Source organism: Lepidochelys olivacea, assembly GCF_965140295.1.
Source record: "Lepidochelys olivacea isolate rLepOli2 genome assembly, chromosome: 1".
Taxonomy (NCBI): Eukaryota; Metazoa; Chordata; order Testudines; family Cheloniidae; genus Lepidochelys; species Lepidochelys olivacea.
In genome coordinates, this window is record NC_140411.1 from 171,168,302 (window position 1) to 171,183,210 (window position 14,909).

At 41.1% G+C, this 14,909-nt stretch overlaps 1 protein-coding gene across 4 annotated transcripts in view; it reads left to right on the plus strand.

The window, feature by feature from the left end:
* Positions 1–14,909, plus strand: part of APP (amyloid beta precursor protein) — a 295,623-nt gene that overhangs the window by 106,454 nt on the left and 174,260 nt on the right. For all 4 annotated transcript variants that reach the window (XM_084634832.1, XM_084634833.1, XM_084634834.1 and 1 more), the window contains exon 3: positions 11,787–11,916. In XM_084634832.1, coding sequence (XP_084490958.1) covers positions 11,787–11,916 — 130 coding nt within the window. The remainder of the gene's footprint in view (positions 1–11,786; positions 11,917–14,909) is intronic.

Sequence of the window (14,909 nt, forward strand, 5' to 3'; positions counted from 1 at the left end):
ACAAACATGTTTGTCCTAGCGATTGGCTGCGCAAGGAATAGGACTGAGTGGACTTGTAGGCTCTGAAGTTTTACATTGTTTTGTTTTTGAGTGCAGTTATGTAACACAAAAAAAATCTACATTTGTAAGTTACACTTTCACAGTAGAGATGGCAGTACAGTACTTGTACGAGGTGAATTGAAAAATACTATTTCTTTTGTTTATAATTTTTACAGTGCAAATATTTGTAATAAAAATAATATAAAGTGAGCACTGTACACTTTGTATTCTGTGTTTTAATAGCAAAATGTAGAAAAACATCCAAAATATTTAATAAATTGCTATTGGTATTCTATTGTTTAACAGTGCAGTTAATCATGATTAATTTTTTTCATCACAGTTAATTTTTTTGAGTTAATCGCATGAGTTAACTGTGATTAATCGACAGCCCTAATATTAGTGTATAGCTTGATTCACTAGTACAGAATAGTTTTAGTTTAAATGTTTACAGACAAATACCAGTCAACTCAAAAATTTTCATGGAATAGTTGAGTTGAACATATAAATATTGTAAACCTCTTGGGGAAACAACAAACATCGTGATGCAAGAAATGATATAATGAACAAGCAGAGGCTGCTGTATTAAAAACATACAGGGCCGGGCTATTTGATGAAGGAAATACAGTGCTTTATTTTGGAATTGACAGAAGATATTGGAAACAACTACTTGTCTAATATAATATTTTACAGCCTTTTGCCTGAACCTGTATACAGAGCACAATGAATTATATCAGTACATGTGATTAGTAGTGAAGAATCCTTCTAGCAATCTCTAATAGATTTTAGTGTGATTGTAATTAGGACATGTCATCTTTGTAGATGTAGTTCTGTTAGGTTCATAGATTTTAAGGCCATCAGGTACCATTGTGATCTTTTAATCTGACCTCTTGCACCACACAGGCCATGGGAATTCCCTGAATTAATTCCTGCTTGAGGTCCAGTAGCTGTAGTTGAACTACAGCATATCTCTTAGAAAAACATCCAATCTTGATTCAAAAATTTCCACTGTTGGAGTATCCACCACAATCCTTGCTAAGTTTTTCCAGTGGTTAATTACTCTCACTGTCAAAAATTTGCACCTGACAATAGAACCTCAGAGTTACGAACACCTTGGGAATGGAGGTTGTTCGCAACTCTGAACAAAATGTTATGGTGGTTCTTTCAAAAGTTTACAACTGAACATTGAGTTAATACTGCTTCGAAACTTTACTATGCAGAAGAATAATGCTGCTTTCCCCCTTTTTTTTTTAGTAGTTTACATTTAACACAGTATTGTACTGTATTTGTATTTATATATTTATTTTTGGCTCTGCTGCTGCCTGATTGTGAACTTCCAGTTCCAAATGAGGTGTATAGTTAACTAGTCAGTTCGTAACTCTGGTGTTCCTAACTCTGAGGTTCTACTGTATTTCCAATCTGAATTTGCTTGGATTTGTTTTCACTATGGGCTAAATCAGTGCTGCTGCGATCAGTGCAGCGGGCTTAGATTTAGCTGGTTTAATGAAGACGCAGTAAGTCGATGGGAGAATTCTCAATAAGAGGCGGAAGCTATGTCGAAGGGAGAGCATCTTCTGTTGACATAGCGCAGTATAGACACTGCTGTAAGTCCATGTAAGTTACATCAGCTGAAGTTACCTAACTTAAGTAACTTAACTAGCATAACTGAAATCGACTTACAGGGTTAGTGTCGACAAGCCCTTAGTTTTGACTTTCAGCCACTAGATCTTGGTACACCCTTTTCTCTGGTAGACTGAAGTCTTATCAAATTTCCGTTCCCCATCTAGGTACTAACAGACTGCAATCACATCATGCCTTAATCTTCTCTTTGATAAGCTAAATAGATTGAGTTCCTGGAGGCGTAGTTTATCATTCTCATAGCTTTTTTTCTGAACCCTCTCCAAGTCATCAATATCTTTCTTGAACTGTGGATATCAGAACTGAACTCAGTATTCCAGCAGTAGTATTTCCATTGCCAAATACAGAGGTAATATAACCTCTCTACTCCTGCTCAATATATCCCTATTTATACATCCAAGCATTGCATTAGCCCTTTTGAACCAAAATGTTGCCTTAGATGTGTTCATGTTCAGCTACTTATCCACTATGACCCTTTCAGTCTCTTTCAGAGTCACTGCTTCCCAGAGTAGAGTCCTCCATCCTGTAAGTGTGTGGCCTGATTCTTTGTTCCTAGATGTAGAACTTGTATTAGGCTGTATTGAAATGCATATTGTTTGCTTGCACCCAGTTTATCAAATGATCCAGATAGTTCTGTATCCATGACCTGTCCTTTTCATTATTTAGCCACCTTATGTCACCGGCAAACTTTATCAGTGATGATTTTGTTTTCTTCTACATTGATTTAAAAAAAATGAATACATAGTATGCTATGAAGTGCCACAAATTTGATTAGGATAATGTAGTATAAATCAGTGAACAAGAGGTAGGGGCGAAATCATGCTTACAATAGTCCTGTAAGTAATGCAGATTTTTGGTTTTTGTTTGTTTTTTTTTTAAAAAATTTGGTTTTCAGGGAAAAAAAAGAATTTTGCAAATCAAATATTTTTATCAAAAACAGTTCACAAAACCCAAAAATTTTCCAGTTTCAGTATTTTGTTAAAAAAACTGGAAGTTTTCCTGGGAAAATTTAGGAGAAAAAAATTCCTTTTAAATGTGTTTTCTTATAAACTTCCCCCTGTATAGTTCTGCTGAAATCACTGAGAATTACTTTGCAAAAGCTTATGCTCAGATAAATTGGTTAGTCTCTAAGGTGCCACAAGTACTCCTTTTCTTTTTGCAAAGACAGACTAACACGGCTGTTACTCTGAAACCTGAGAATTACTTGTGTGGCGTGTGCAGGATTTGTTCCTGTGTACAAAACAGACATGCGTTTATTTGTTTTACGCTGGCCCCAATTGTTTGAAATCTATGCAATTATTCTCAGCAATAATGTTAAGCACAAACATAAGTCTTTGCTGGATTAGGGCCTATGTAATTAAATGTCACCAGGGCTTATATTATTTACAGCTAAATTTAACTGGATACAAATTGCGTTAAATAGAATGAAATTTTAAAAATAAACTTATATAAAAACTTTTTTATATATAATATATAAAAATAAAAAAAAGTACACATGGACAATTTACAGTTCGTCACCTTTTGATTGCCTAAATGTCTTTTATGTTTTTGCTTAACTTCTATCCTTAGTATATTTAAATATTGTTTTACTGTACAGTAATTCAGAGGATTGAGAGTATTTATGGCAGAAGGGGTAGCTCTAATTTTCTGAAGTTAATAATTTTGACCATCTAGAAGTAACTGGCTCCTCCGGGATACCACAAATAAACATGCATATGATTTCCCTCTGGCCCTGAGTAGATCCCACTTCAATTCAGATCAAATATCTCACGTAAGTCAAGTTATGGGAGCTATTGCTTCAGTAGGTTCACCTTACCAGTATTTGATTAATTAGTGAAATCAAAGTCTAATTTTGGTTGTGCAAGTAGGCAAGGCTTCGTTTATGTGAGCTGTCGAAAGAAATTAGGAATCTAGTAACTAATGTAAAATACAACAGAACACTTTTTTGTATTGGTGCTTTTATGTGGCTAAATGGTATGTGTCAAAAGCAGACTAGTCCTTGGTATTTGGTTCAGTAAAAGGTATGTTGCCAACTTAAACAGGCCATATCCATGCTGAAACTAGTTCAAACATTTTTCCTCTTATTCATGGGGTCCATGGATCCATGACACTGGGTACTGTGCTCTATGCAGCCTTGGAGGCAGATCCTACCTGTCAGCCAGAGACAGGGCGGGGAGGCTCCAGCTCTAAGAAACCGCCAGCTTTCATCTGCCTCTCCAGCTGTAGGCAGACAGCAGCTCCTCTCTGCTGCAGAGCAAATTTGAAGAAGGCTTAAAATCTCCAGGCTGTCAGGGTCTGCCTTTATTGGCAGAGAGGATTCCCTTTCTCCTCAACCTCCGGGACTGCCTGTACCTTGCTCATCATCCATGCAGAGCGCTGTGTGGCAGAGCCGGCGAAGGCTACATCTGCACTGTGAGCCAGGGGTGTGATTCCCAGCTCGTACAGACATACTCACGCTAGCTCTCAGGTGAGCTTCCTTAGCGTGGGTAGCCGTGGCACACGCTAATGGCCCAGAGTTCATACCCATGAGGTGTGGCTGGCTTTGTACTCAGCGTGGCTAGCGCCGTGCTGCTGCTGCCCATGCTACTGCTGCTGCTACTATTTTTAATGTGCTAGTTCAGATGAGAGCTAGCACGAGTATGTTTACACAAGCTGGGAATCACACCCCTAGCTTACAGCGTCCATGTAGCCTGAGAGGGAAAGCCAGTGCTCAGGCATGGACAGGGTTTCCAGCACCCTGCCTCCCCAAGCAGGAGAGCTTCCAGGGAGCATTGGCAGTACCTTAGCAGCAAAATTCCCCAGGCCTGGTACATGCTATGGCAGCAGCCCCAGGAATAGCAAGTGATGGCTCCCTACTCACCCCTAACTCCCTCATACATACGGGGTAAGTGTAGGTTGAAGCACAATATCAAAGGCCCAGGGAAACTTCCCGCCTTGCCGATGGAGCCTTGGCTCACAACCACGACTGTTAACTGTGAAGCACCTGGCCAGCCCCTCTCCCGTACTACTTCAGTGGCAGGGAGCTAGTGACAGGGATCCAGAGATGGAACAAGGAGGGAAACCTGGTAAGGGGCCATTGGGCCCTATCCCCTCCCTCCACTGTACAGCCAGCCCCGTTTCGACCCTGCAGTGATCCAGAGCTACACCCTACTAGTAATGTCAGCCCAGCACTATTTCTCAGTGCAGCAAACAGGCCAAGGACTTGCCTTTGAATGTCAAGGTTTGGAGCCTGGTTCCCCTGGGGTGGAGGTGACTATCTCCAGGCGAGGTCCAGGAATTTCCCTTAGAGCAAGGGATGCAGGGGAGCCCCCTTCTGGAGCCATTCCAGCACAGACCTCCAATCTGAGCCTCCTCTTTTTCAGGGCCAGAAACCTGATCAAGAGAATAACCCAACCACATGGTTCTCTCCCCTAGCCCTCCTGGACTGTCATTCTGAAATTCCTCTCTCCTGAGCAGGAAGATCAAAGGGAGGCATAAGAAAAGAAGTCCCAACATAAAGAAAAAATAAAAGCTCTCAGCCCCTTCATCTTCTGAAGAGTCGGATTCAAGGGATTCCCCTGGGAGGTGCTCTAAAAGGCACAGAGTGAAATCTGTTTCCCTCAAGCTGCATAAATCTGCAGAGTACAGCAGGGCAGATATCCACAGCACCTAGTTCCCCTGCTCATCTTCATGGAGTGCAGCATGGGGGATAATCCATCAGCACCTATGTCCTGTGGTCACCTTCATGGAGTACAGCATGTGAAATCAATGCTGGAAAGACCAAGCCACAGAAAAGTGATGTTTCCTCTCGACATGCATACACAATCCCACAAAAGAAATCCTCTGTGCTTAGAGGAGGAAATCCGACACTCCAAATCAGAGCTAAAGACTCACGTAATAAAATATTTTAAAAAAGAGAGAAAACCCATAAAATAGATTTTAAGGCAAAAGAGTATTAAGCATTCTGCAGATGCCTTAGACAAGCTGTGGCTATACTCCTCAGAAACCCTGCGAGTGTGTAATAGCATAAGGATTTTTCTGCCACACCTAAGAGACTCTGAATGTATTGGGACTGTCCTCAGCTGCTACTGTGGGTTGCCATACCATAACTATTGGGCTGTCACTCCCAATTCGCCCTAATCCCCCACCCCGGTTACTTTCAGATGCAATGTTAGCATGAATGAACAGTATTGTGAGAATGGTCTCTCTCAGCCTGTAAATAAATAAATTTGCGTGGCCTAAGGAAGAGTTAGGGTATGCAGACTACCCATCTCATCCTAGATCTGTGAATTAGAACAACTGAACCTGTCTCACCCCTTCAGACAAAACAAGGCCACAGAGCAGCTCTTGACATTATCTCAACAGATCCATGAAGAAATCAGAATTCAAGTTTGAGATCTTGTAATCCACACTAGCTGCCATGAACAAAGGGACTGCAGGACATCAGTAGATTTGAAGGACACTTATCTTCATACCTAATTTGACAGTCTCATAGATATGTCCTAAGCTGTGCTTTGAGAGCCCAATGTTACCCATACAAGTCCTTTGCCTTTATCAACAGCACTGCCGGAGTTTATGGAAATGCTGGCAGTGTTAGTAGCAGCTCAGGAAGGAGTCTGTGTCTGCTGTATTTTGGTGACTTCCTTATCCAAGCCTCATCCAGAGTCAGTCATAGATTGTTCCACGAAAGCAATAAGTATGCTGCAGAGCCACAGTTTTGTGACAGAGTTGTTTAAAAGTCTCAACGTATTCCCAGTGTCATGTCCTCTACTAAGCACCTTATTGCAAGAAAGTCAGGAGAAGCTAAGAAGTCTTATCAAAAAAGTCAACCTGTTCGTACACTTCTCTCTCTTCTGGTTTCAGTGATCTCCCATATGGATATTCTTATGCCTTGTCTACATTACACACTTTTGTCCGCACAAGGCAAGAGCTCAGGGCAGTCCAATATGATCTCGAGGCTTTGCTTCTGTATCTGCTTCATGCTGATCATGATGACAACACTTTCAGCCATGTCATACATGAGAAGAAAAAGGGGACCATGGTTTACAGTTTTTTCAAAGAGAAGCTGACCTTCTGATGACTTGGGCAAAGGAGACACTACAGACAAGTCGCTCCCTTCATATCCAAGGGGAAATTGAATGTTGCGGCTAACTAGCTCAGCAGGCAAAAGTTAGATCGTCCAGAATGGGAACTACACCCAGAGGTGTTTCATTGCCTGATAAAAGATAGATCTGTTTGCCTCCCACCTGAAGTACAAAGTGTCTGTCTCCTCCTCTTGCTGGTGGAATCACAAAGCCAAGGCAACCAAGCCTGTTGCAAAGATGGCCAGAAAGGACTTTTCTATGCCTCCCTTCCCTTCCCTTTACACATCAGAATGCTACGAAAGACCAGGAGAGAAGCAGCACTGGTAGTTCTGGTAGCCCAGTTCTAGTCAGGAGTCCTTGGTTTTCTGACCACCTTGACATTGTACAAAGACCTCCCATCAGCTGTCTGTCCAGAAGGGGTATGATGATATAAGGGCCAATTATGCATCAGAAACCAGACAGTATGAGCCCAGCTGCCTGGTTCTTGACTAGAGCCTCTTAAGCCAAGTTTATTCAGAGAGGTAATATCCGCAATTTTAGTTACCAGAAATAAATCTACTCGCTCAATGTATTCAGGGGCCTGGTTGAATTTTAACAAGGGTCTCAACCCCCACATATGTTTCAGTACCACAGAGTCTCAAATTCCTTTAAGACAGACTGAGGCTATGTCTGAAATGTTTTTTTAAGGAGAGCAGCATCTCTTCTACATCCTCGTGTAAAGCATGAAGTTCTTTTATGTGATCTCACCTAGTTCTAAGTGCCATTACAGGCCCTTCATTTGAACTACTCGCAAAGGTGCCTCATTACTTTCTAATAATTAAAGTGGTGTTTTTGTTAGTAATTTTGTCTGTTCTCAGGGTATCTGAGTTGTGAGCTCTTTTCCTGGAACTGCATTATTGCATGTTTCTTAAAGCCAAAGTGGTAGTCAGAACTGATCAGTCTTCATACTAGAAGATTAACTGCAGACTCCATAAAGCACAGGAGATTGTTGTTCCATCCTCCTGTCCAGCTCCAGTGTGCTGCAAAGAGAAATTGTGACATACTTGGGATAGTCTGCAGAGCTCTCCAAGTATATATTTACCATACAGCTCAGGTCAGAAAGACACATGCTTTGTGCTTTATTATGCAGTGTCAAAGGGAAAGAAGGCTTCAAAATCCTCCACTTTCAGGTGTCAGAGTTATTTTATCTCAGAAGCACACAAATTAAAAACTAACTCAGTCTTCCGGAATCCGAGCTCACTCCGTTTGAACTGTGGCAACTTCATGGGCAGAAAGATCATATGCCTCACACAAGAAAATCTGTAAAGCAGCTACCTGATTATCTGTTCGTACCACCTTCAAATTCTACAAGCCGGACATCAAGCATCTGGCGCTGCCTTTAGTAGGTGGGTGCTCCTTGGTATAGTATCCCAGTAACTCTTAATAAAGGGTTATCCTCTTTTGCATCTGTAAATAACTCTAAATAGTTCTTGCCTCGAGTGGATGCTGGTATAAAAATCCTGATGTCCTGGATCTGTGGACCTCATTATGAATAAGAATAGGAAAATTTTATCCAGGGCTCACCTGGACATTTCCTTTCTTGGAGTAATGCGGTCCACAGATCCAACCCACCTGAATGGGCTGTCAGTTGGGAAAAGATATTGAATTCTTAATTAGCACTCAAAGTTTTTTGTTAGTTGAATACCTTGCTCTGCAGGAGGATTATTCTATTTAATCTTACTACTTAAATTTCCTTACTGATAGAGTGCTTAGTTTTTCCTAGGAAGTGTCTCAACTGGTGGTTGGCGCCGCACCTTGCCTGCTTCTGATTGACAGGTTTGGTTTACCTCCAAGACTTGCATAGAGTAGAATACCCAGTGTCATGGATCTATGGACCTCGTTTATTTCAAGAAAGGAAATTTTCAGGTAAAACATGGATAAATTATCCTATTTTGTCTTAATCTTTGTCTTGCTACTACTGTTTTAACAAGGCCTCACATCAGTAGTTAATTTTAATCATCAGGAAGGCACCTTAGCATGTGGTTAACTTTAACCATGTGCTTAAGTGTTGTCCTGAATAGGAAAGATTTTCTGAATTGGAGTCCTGAAGTCTGCATATACTTTTCAGGATCTTTCTTTTTCTCTTCCAACAAAAACACTTTAAAACTTGACATTTTATAGATGTTAGATTTTTTTTTTTTTAAATATACTTACGTACAGTAGCCACATTTCCATTGTGGGTTTGACTTATTCAGTGACCTATGTCAGAAAAATTCTGCAGTGAGAACATTTCAGTGACATTGCATCATATCTCAGTTTTATGATCAGAGTTAATGATGCCATCTGAAATTCAGTTTAAGGTGTCTATATTTGGAGTGGTAAACTTTTGTCCTCTCAAATATTGCCTGTAGTCTACACAGCAAACCAAATCCTTCTGTTCCTCTCCCATGGCTCCCGAAACAGCCTGTGTGCTTTTGGGTAGTGGTGTTTGCACAGCAGTGGCAGCTTGAAACTTACCAGCTTCATGGAATCCTAATTAATCCATTTTGGTACTGCTGTGACCGAGAACAGGAACATAAGCATGATTGCATACTCACCTGTCAGGGAAGAGAATGAGGACCATTAAAGGGAAGAGACACCAGGTTTCAGGAGGTGAAAAGTTTTTATTTCATTCATAATATTGTCAACTTGATTAAAATTCAGTACTTGCACACTTAAGGAGTATAGAGCAGAAGATTCTGTTGGATTCACTTTATGCAGATGTTTAATAACTGAATATGGAAATCTGGTGCATTTACAATGTAAATAGTGAATACTTAAATCTATCTGCTACAGAACAGACACAAATAAGTGGAACAGAGCCACTCCACGGTCTCACAAATACAGAAATATTGGTAGTAAACTCCGCAGCAACCTTATCCGTATAGACCAATATTCTTTGGATTTCTTGCTTTGCCTCAAATAATGGTCCTAGAAGCTAAAGTCAAAAATCCCAAACCCTGTCGCTTTTACTATTCAGAGAAATATGTCTGATCCAATGTAAAAGAGAAACTGTTCCATATAACATTGGAAGCACAGTAGTTCAGTCATGGAGATAATACAATGTCATGGATTTTTTTTCCTTCCCTTTTTATAGTAGTAATTAAAGCAATGCCATGTGATATATCGGATGGTATTCACCCTGTCAGATATGAACATTCAGCATAACATGCTAATCTTTCAGCCTTGAATAACTCTCTCCTTCCATAATTGATCATTTTGCATATCAAGAGAAAGTAATTGTCCTGGGCTTACATGTAACAAATTATTTAAATGTAATTTATAATGTGCTTTAAACATACAGTCCAAGGTGTGGCTGTACAGTATTTCAATTACAATCGCCTTCAATTGACCATTAGGAGAGAACTGCCCATTCCCATAATCCTGTGTTTGATGTTTATACTGCATCCTACCCTTCCCCTCCGCTATACATGTGCTACCCCTACGCTGCTTGAATTCAAGTAGCGTTAATCTCAGAGCAGCATAAAAGAGCACAAAAATGTATTGCTACTTATCATTGCCATTTAAATGTTATGCTTTTAAATTTCAGCTTTAATTAAAGATACAGTTCTGACTTTGCTATACCCACTTGTTTCATTTTATCTTAATTAGATTGTAAACTCTTTGGGAAGGGGTCATCTTTTACTCTGTTTGTACTGGCTCGGATGGGGCCTTTCTCCTGATTGGGTCTCTGTGTGCTACCAGAATGCAAGTTAATAAAAATGATAATTTAACTTAATATAATCAGGTGTTTTTAAAACTCCACCTGTTATGCAAAGGGTTTCCTACTCTGCAAGGTGTATTCCATTCAACAACACTGAGTTCCCAACTACAGAAAAAAACAAACAAAAACCTCCCTTTATGGAAGGCAGAATTCTAAGGCTCCAGAACTGTATGCTCTTTCAAGTATCTTAATGCACAGCAGTTACAATGATTGAGGATAGGTTGGAATAGTTGATGAGATGAGAAATAAAGGGAAGTTAGTACCACAGTAAGTTCCATGTGAGGACCTGGTTGACAGATTACTGATCGTAGGCAGCATTAGAGATGAGTTCTCACTTTCTTTCAAAAGAAGGGATGAAGAAACTAGATTATTGGGAGGTGAGCAGACTGTTCCATATAGCTGGTTAGCAGCAAAGAATTGACCCCTGACAAAGGAGAGCAGACAGGGCCAGAAATTAGAGGGGAAGAGTGTGTGTAGGATTGAGGGAGAAATGAGATCGCAGATGGGGATGGATTGGGATCATGACAATGACTGTAACTGAGTAGTTCCTTTCAGGGCTGGAACGACATGACTGTCAGCGCATGTGTGGGTGCAGTAGTGTACTGCAGTGTTTGGAACAGACTGGATTTTGAGATGAGCAATTTAGGAAAGTCAGAAAGGAGGGAACAGCAATAATCTAAGCATGCAAATGAATAGGTGATTCAGCAAACTCTCAGTGTGGAGGCAGATGAGGGCTGTATTGGGAAAGTGATAGCTGACATTCAGAAATAGTTTCTGAATGCAACAATGTTAGGGGAAAGGAGGGCTCTGAGTTTAGGGTGAGTCCATGGTTAGACTTGGGAAAAGAGGGGAAGTTCAGTCTTGAGAGGAGATTGATGGACTGGTCATGCAGTAGGGGACACGGTAGCTAAATAAAAAGATGTCCCTTTTGGTGATACTCAGCTGAAGAAAATTAAGGCGAACAGGGATTGATACGTTCAGTTCAGGTGGACATGGAGTTGGGCAGGGGGGAGAGGAGAGTCATTTAAGGTTTTAAAAGACAGTTGGGTGTCGCCACATTCACAATCATAGTTGATAATTATTGGTTATTGTTTTCTTAATGGAGTATAGCTTCTACTTGGGTGAATCATATAACAATATAAATTTATTGTATGAAATGAAACTGAATGATAGTTACATAATATACAACAGATAGAGGAAGGCATGATATTGAACATCGATCTGATGTCGGTGTCAATGCTATTTAATAACACAGTAAATATGCCTTTGATTGATTACATTTGTTCTCTTTGTATTTTGAACATTAGGTTTATCCTGAATTGCAAATTACCAATGTTGTGGAAGCCAACCAGCCTGTGACCATCCAAAACTGGTGCAAGAGGGGGCGGAAGCAGTGCAAGAGTCACCCTCACATTGTGGTTCCCTACAGGTGCTTGGGTGAGTTGTGTAGATTTTCAAATCTGCAGTTCTGTTTTCTCTCCATGTATCTGTTCATTTAAAACTCTCTCCTCATTGGGAAATGGGGACAATTACATAATATTCTCACATCTTCATATTTCTCCTGGCAAGTATTGTCCATTTCAACAGTCCTATAGACCAGGGGTTCTCACCCTTTTTCTTACTGAGGCCCCCCTCAACATGGTATAAAAACTCCAGGGCCCAGTGGGACTTGAGGCTCTGTGCCTGGGGGTAGGGAAGGGGGGGGGAGCCTTGGGCATAGGCATAGTTCTGTGACTTATGTTCACGCGTGGCTCCCTGTTTCAGCGGGGGGGCTCCCCGCTCCAGCCCTGGGCAGCGCCCGGCTTTGGGGAGGGGCCAGCTTCAGCCCCGCAGGGGAGCACCAGGGCTCTTGGCTTTAGCCCCGTGGGGAGCGCTGAGGCGCCGGGTTGAAGCCACAGGGCCCCGTTAAACCCCCGAAAGGGCTTGGCATCCGCGGACCCCCAGTTGAGAACCACTGCTTAGACAATTGGGATATATGGGGCGATAGATAGATAGATGGATACATACTTGGAGATATGGTTTTTTCCTTACAAATGTATCCATCTTCTGGTTCGAGGTACTTGTATAATTTTTCCTGTATATCTATACAGGTTATAGCTTTTTTTCTTCAGTGCTAGATTTTGAACAATTGGCGCTGGTGGGAATGTTTTATCGTGGGGAGCAAGAGAAAGGCCAGGCATGCTTAGACTTTAAGATTCTAGAGTCCTATGTTCCTTAACTCACCAGTAGATGAGAGCTCCAGCATTTCCACAAGATTCTTTTTGCAGCAGCAGCCTCCTATTCCTTTCTGTGACCTTCCTGCACTGAAACAGCATATTGGCTGGAAGTGATGCTGCGATAAGTGATCACTTTTAATAAGTTTTTTTACAAAAGAGGGATAGGGAGAAACAAATCCATGCTGATTCTTGAGGCATCCGGTTCTAATTTTTCAGATATTCCTCAAATCTTCTGCTCTAAAATAAAAAGGGTTTGAAATAATGTTAGGGAACTGTCATGTTAAGGACTATGGTAATTTGGGTTGAGTGTCTTCTAAGCTACACACAACTTCCAGTTAGTTTGCCTTTGTATAAAGACAGTGCAGCTAAAAACTAGTGTATGAACCATAATCTCCTCCAAAGCAACTATGAACAACTGAAGTTTGACCAATTATTCAATGAAGGGAATGATGGCAGAAGGACTGTAGTCCTGCAATCCTTAGTTTTTTGTGTCAGGAGGTGGAAGAGGAACAGTAGGTGGATCTTCACTATTTCTTTCCTGATGTCCAGGTAGTGACCCTACTGATCAATGTCAAAACAGGGACTCTGGCATCATAGTATGTTACTGTCCACTCATTCCTTGTCTGGAAACCTACTCTTCCTATGTGGTGCCAATTTGGAGGAGGGCATGGGTGAGTTTTGTTCTGGTTGACCAGGGTTTAGCTGAAGATATTATTTTACACTTATACTGCAGTTGTGCTTTTCAGACCAAAAGAGCATAGAGTAATTTAACTATAGCCCCTACCACAAATAACATTGGCTCTGATTAAGGAGTATGGAGCTGGGAGCCAGAAAAGTTTGTGAAACAATAGGTAGGAGTCATGCAAAAAGATGGGATCTAAATTAGCTGGTGCCGCTCAAGAAAAAGATCTTGGCGTTATCGTGGATACTTTATTGAAAACATTTGCTTAATGTGCAGCAGCAGTCCAAAACGCTAACAATGTTAGGAACCATTAGGAAAAAAAAGAGATAATGAGACAGAAAATATCATAATGCCACTACTTATATCCATGATTCCCCACACCTTGAATACTGCGTGTCGTTCTGGTCTTCCCATCTCAAAAAAAAAAAAAAAAAAAAAAGAAAGATATATTAGAATTGGAAAAGGTACAGAGAAGGGCAATAAAAATGATTAGGGGTATGGAACAGTTTTCATAGGAGGAAAGATTTAAAAGTCTGGGACTGTTCAGCTTACAAAAGAGACAACTAAGAATGTGAGAGAGGTCTATAAAATCAAGAATGGTGTGGAAAAAGCGAATAAAGAAGTGTTATTTACCCCTTCACATAACACAAGAACCAGGGGTCACCCAGTGAAATTATTAGACATCAGATTTAAAAGAAACACAACATACAGTCAACTTGTGGAACTAGTTGCCAGAGGATGTTGTGAAGGCCAAAAGTATAACTGGGTTCAAAAAAGAATTAGATAAGTTCCTGGAGAATAGGTCCATCAATGGCTATTATCCAAAATGGTCAGGGATCCAGCCCCATGCCGGGGTGTCCCTAAACTTCTGATTGCAAGAAGCTGGGGCTGGACAACAGGGTGCATCACTCGATAATTCCCCTGTTCTGTTCATTCCCTCTGAAGCATCTGGCCCCAGCCACTGTTGGAAGACGGGATCCTGCGCTGGATGGACCACTGGTCCTATGCAGTATGGCCGCCCTTATGTTTTTATATCTTTCTATGTGTCTGAACAGTGCCTTCCACAATGGGTCCCAGATCTATCTCAGGGCTTCTAAATGCTATTGTTATAATAAATAAATGTTGGATGGTAAAGGAAACATCTTGGCTTTAGTCCCAGCTTTTGGATCCTGTTTTTTTTCCTCTGTGGTTTCCGTTTTTCAGAGGTGAAACATGTAAATTAAGAGAATAGACTATTGAATTCTAATTAAGAATATGTTCAGTTCTTCTTTGAGTCCTTGTTCACGTCCATTCCATTGTACGCGTGTGCGTGCTCGCCACATGCACCGGTGCTGGAAGACTGGTTCTTCTGCCCTCTGGAGTGGCACGCGTATACACCGATATAAGGGGTGCTGCTGGCTCCCCCCTCCCTCAGTTCCTTCTTTCTGTCAATGACTGTGCTGGAACGTCTCCTTGCCTTGGCAAGCTTTCCTTCTCAACTGTGCCTAGTTGTGAATTCTCTTGTATATAGTTCTTAGAAAGTTTGTGTAGTA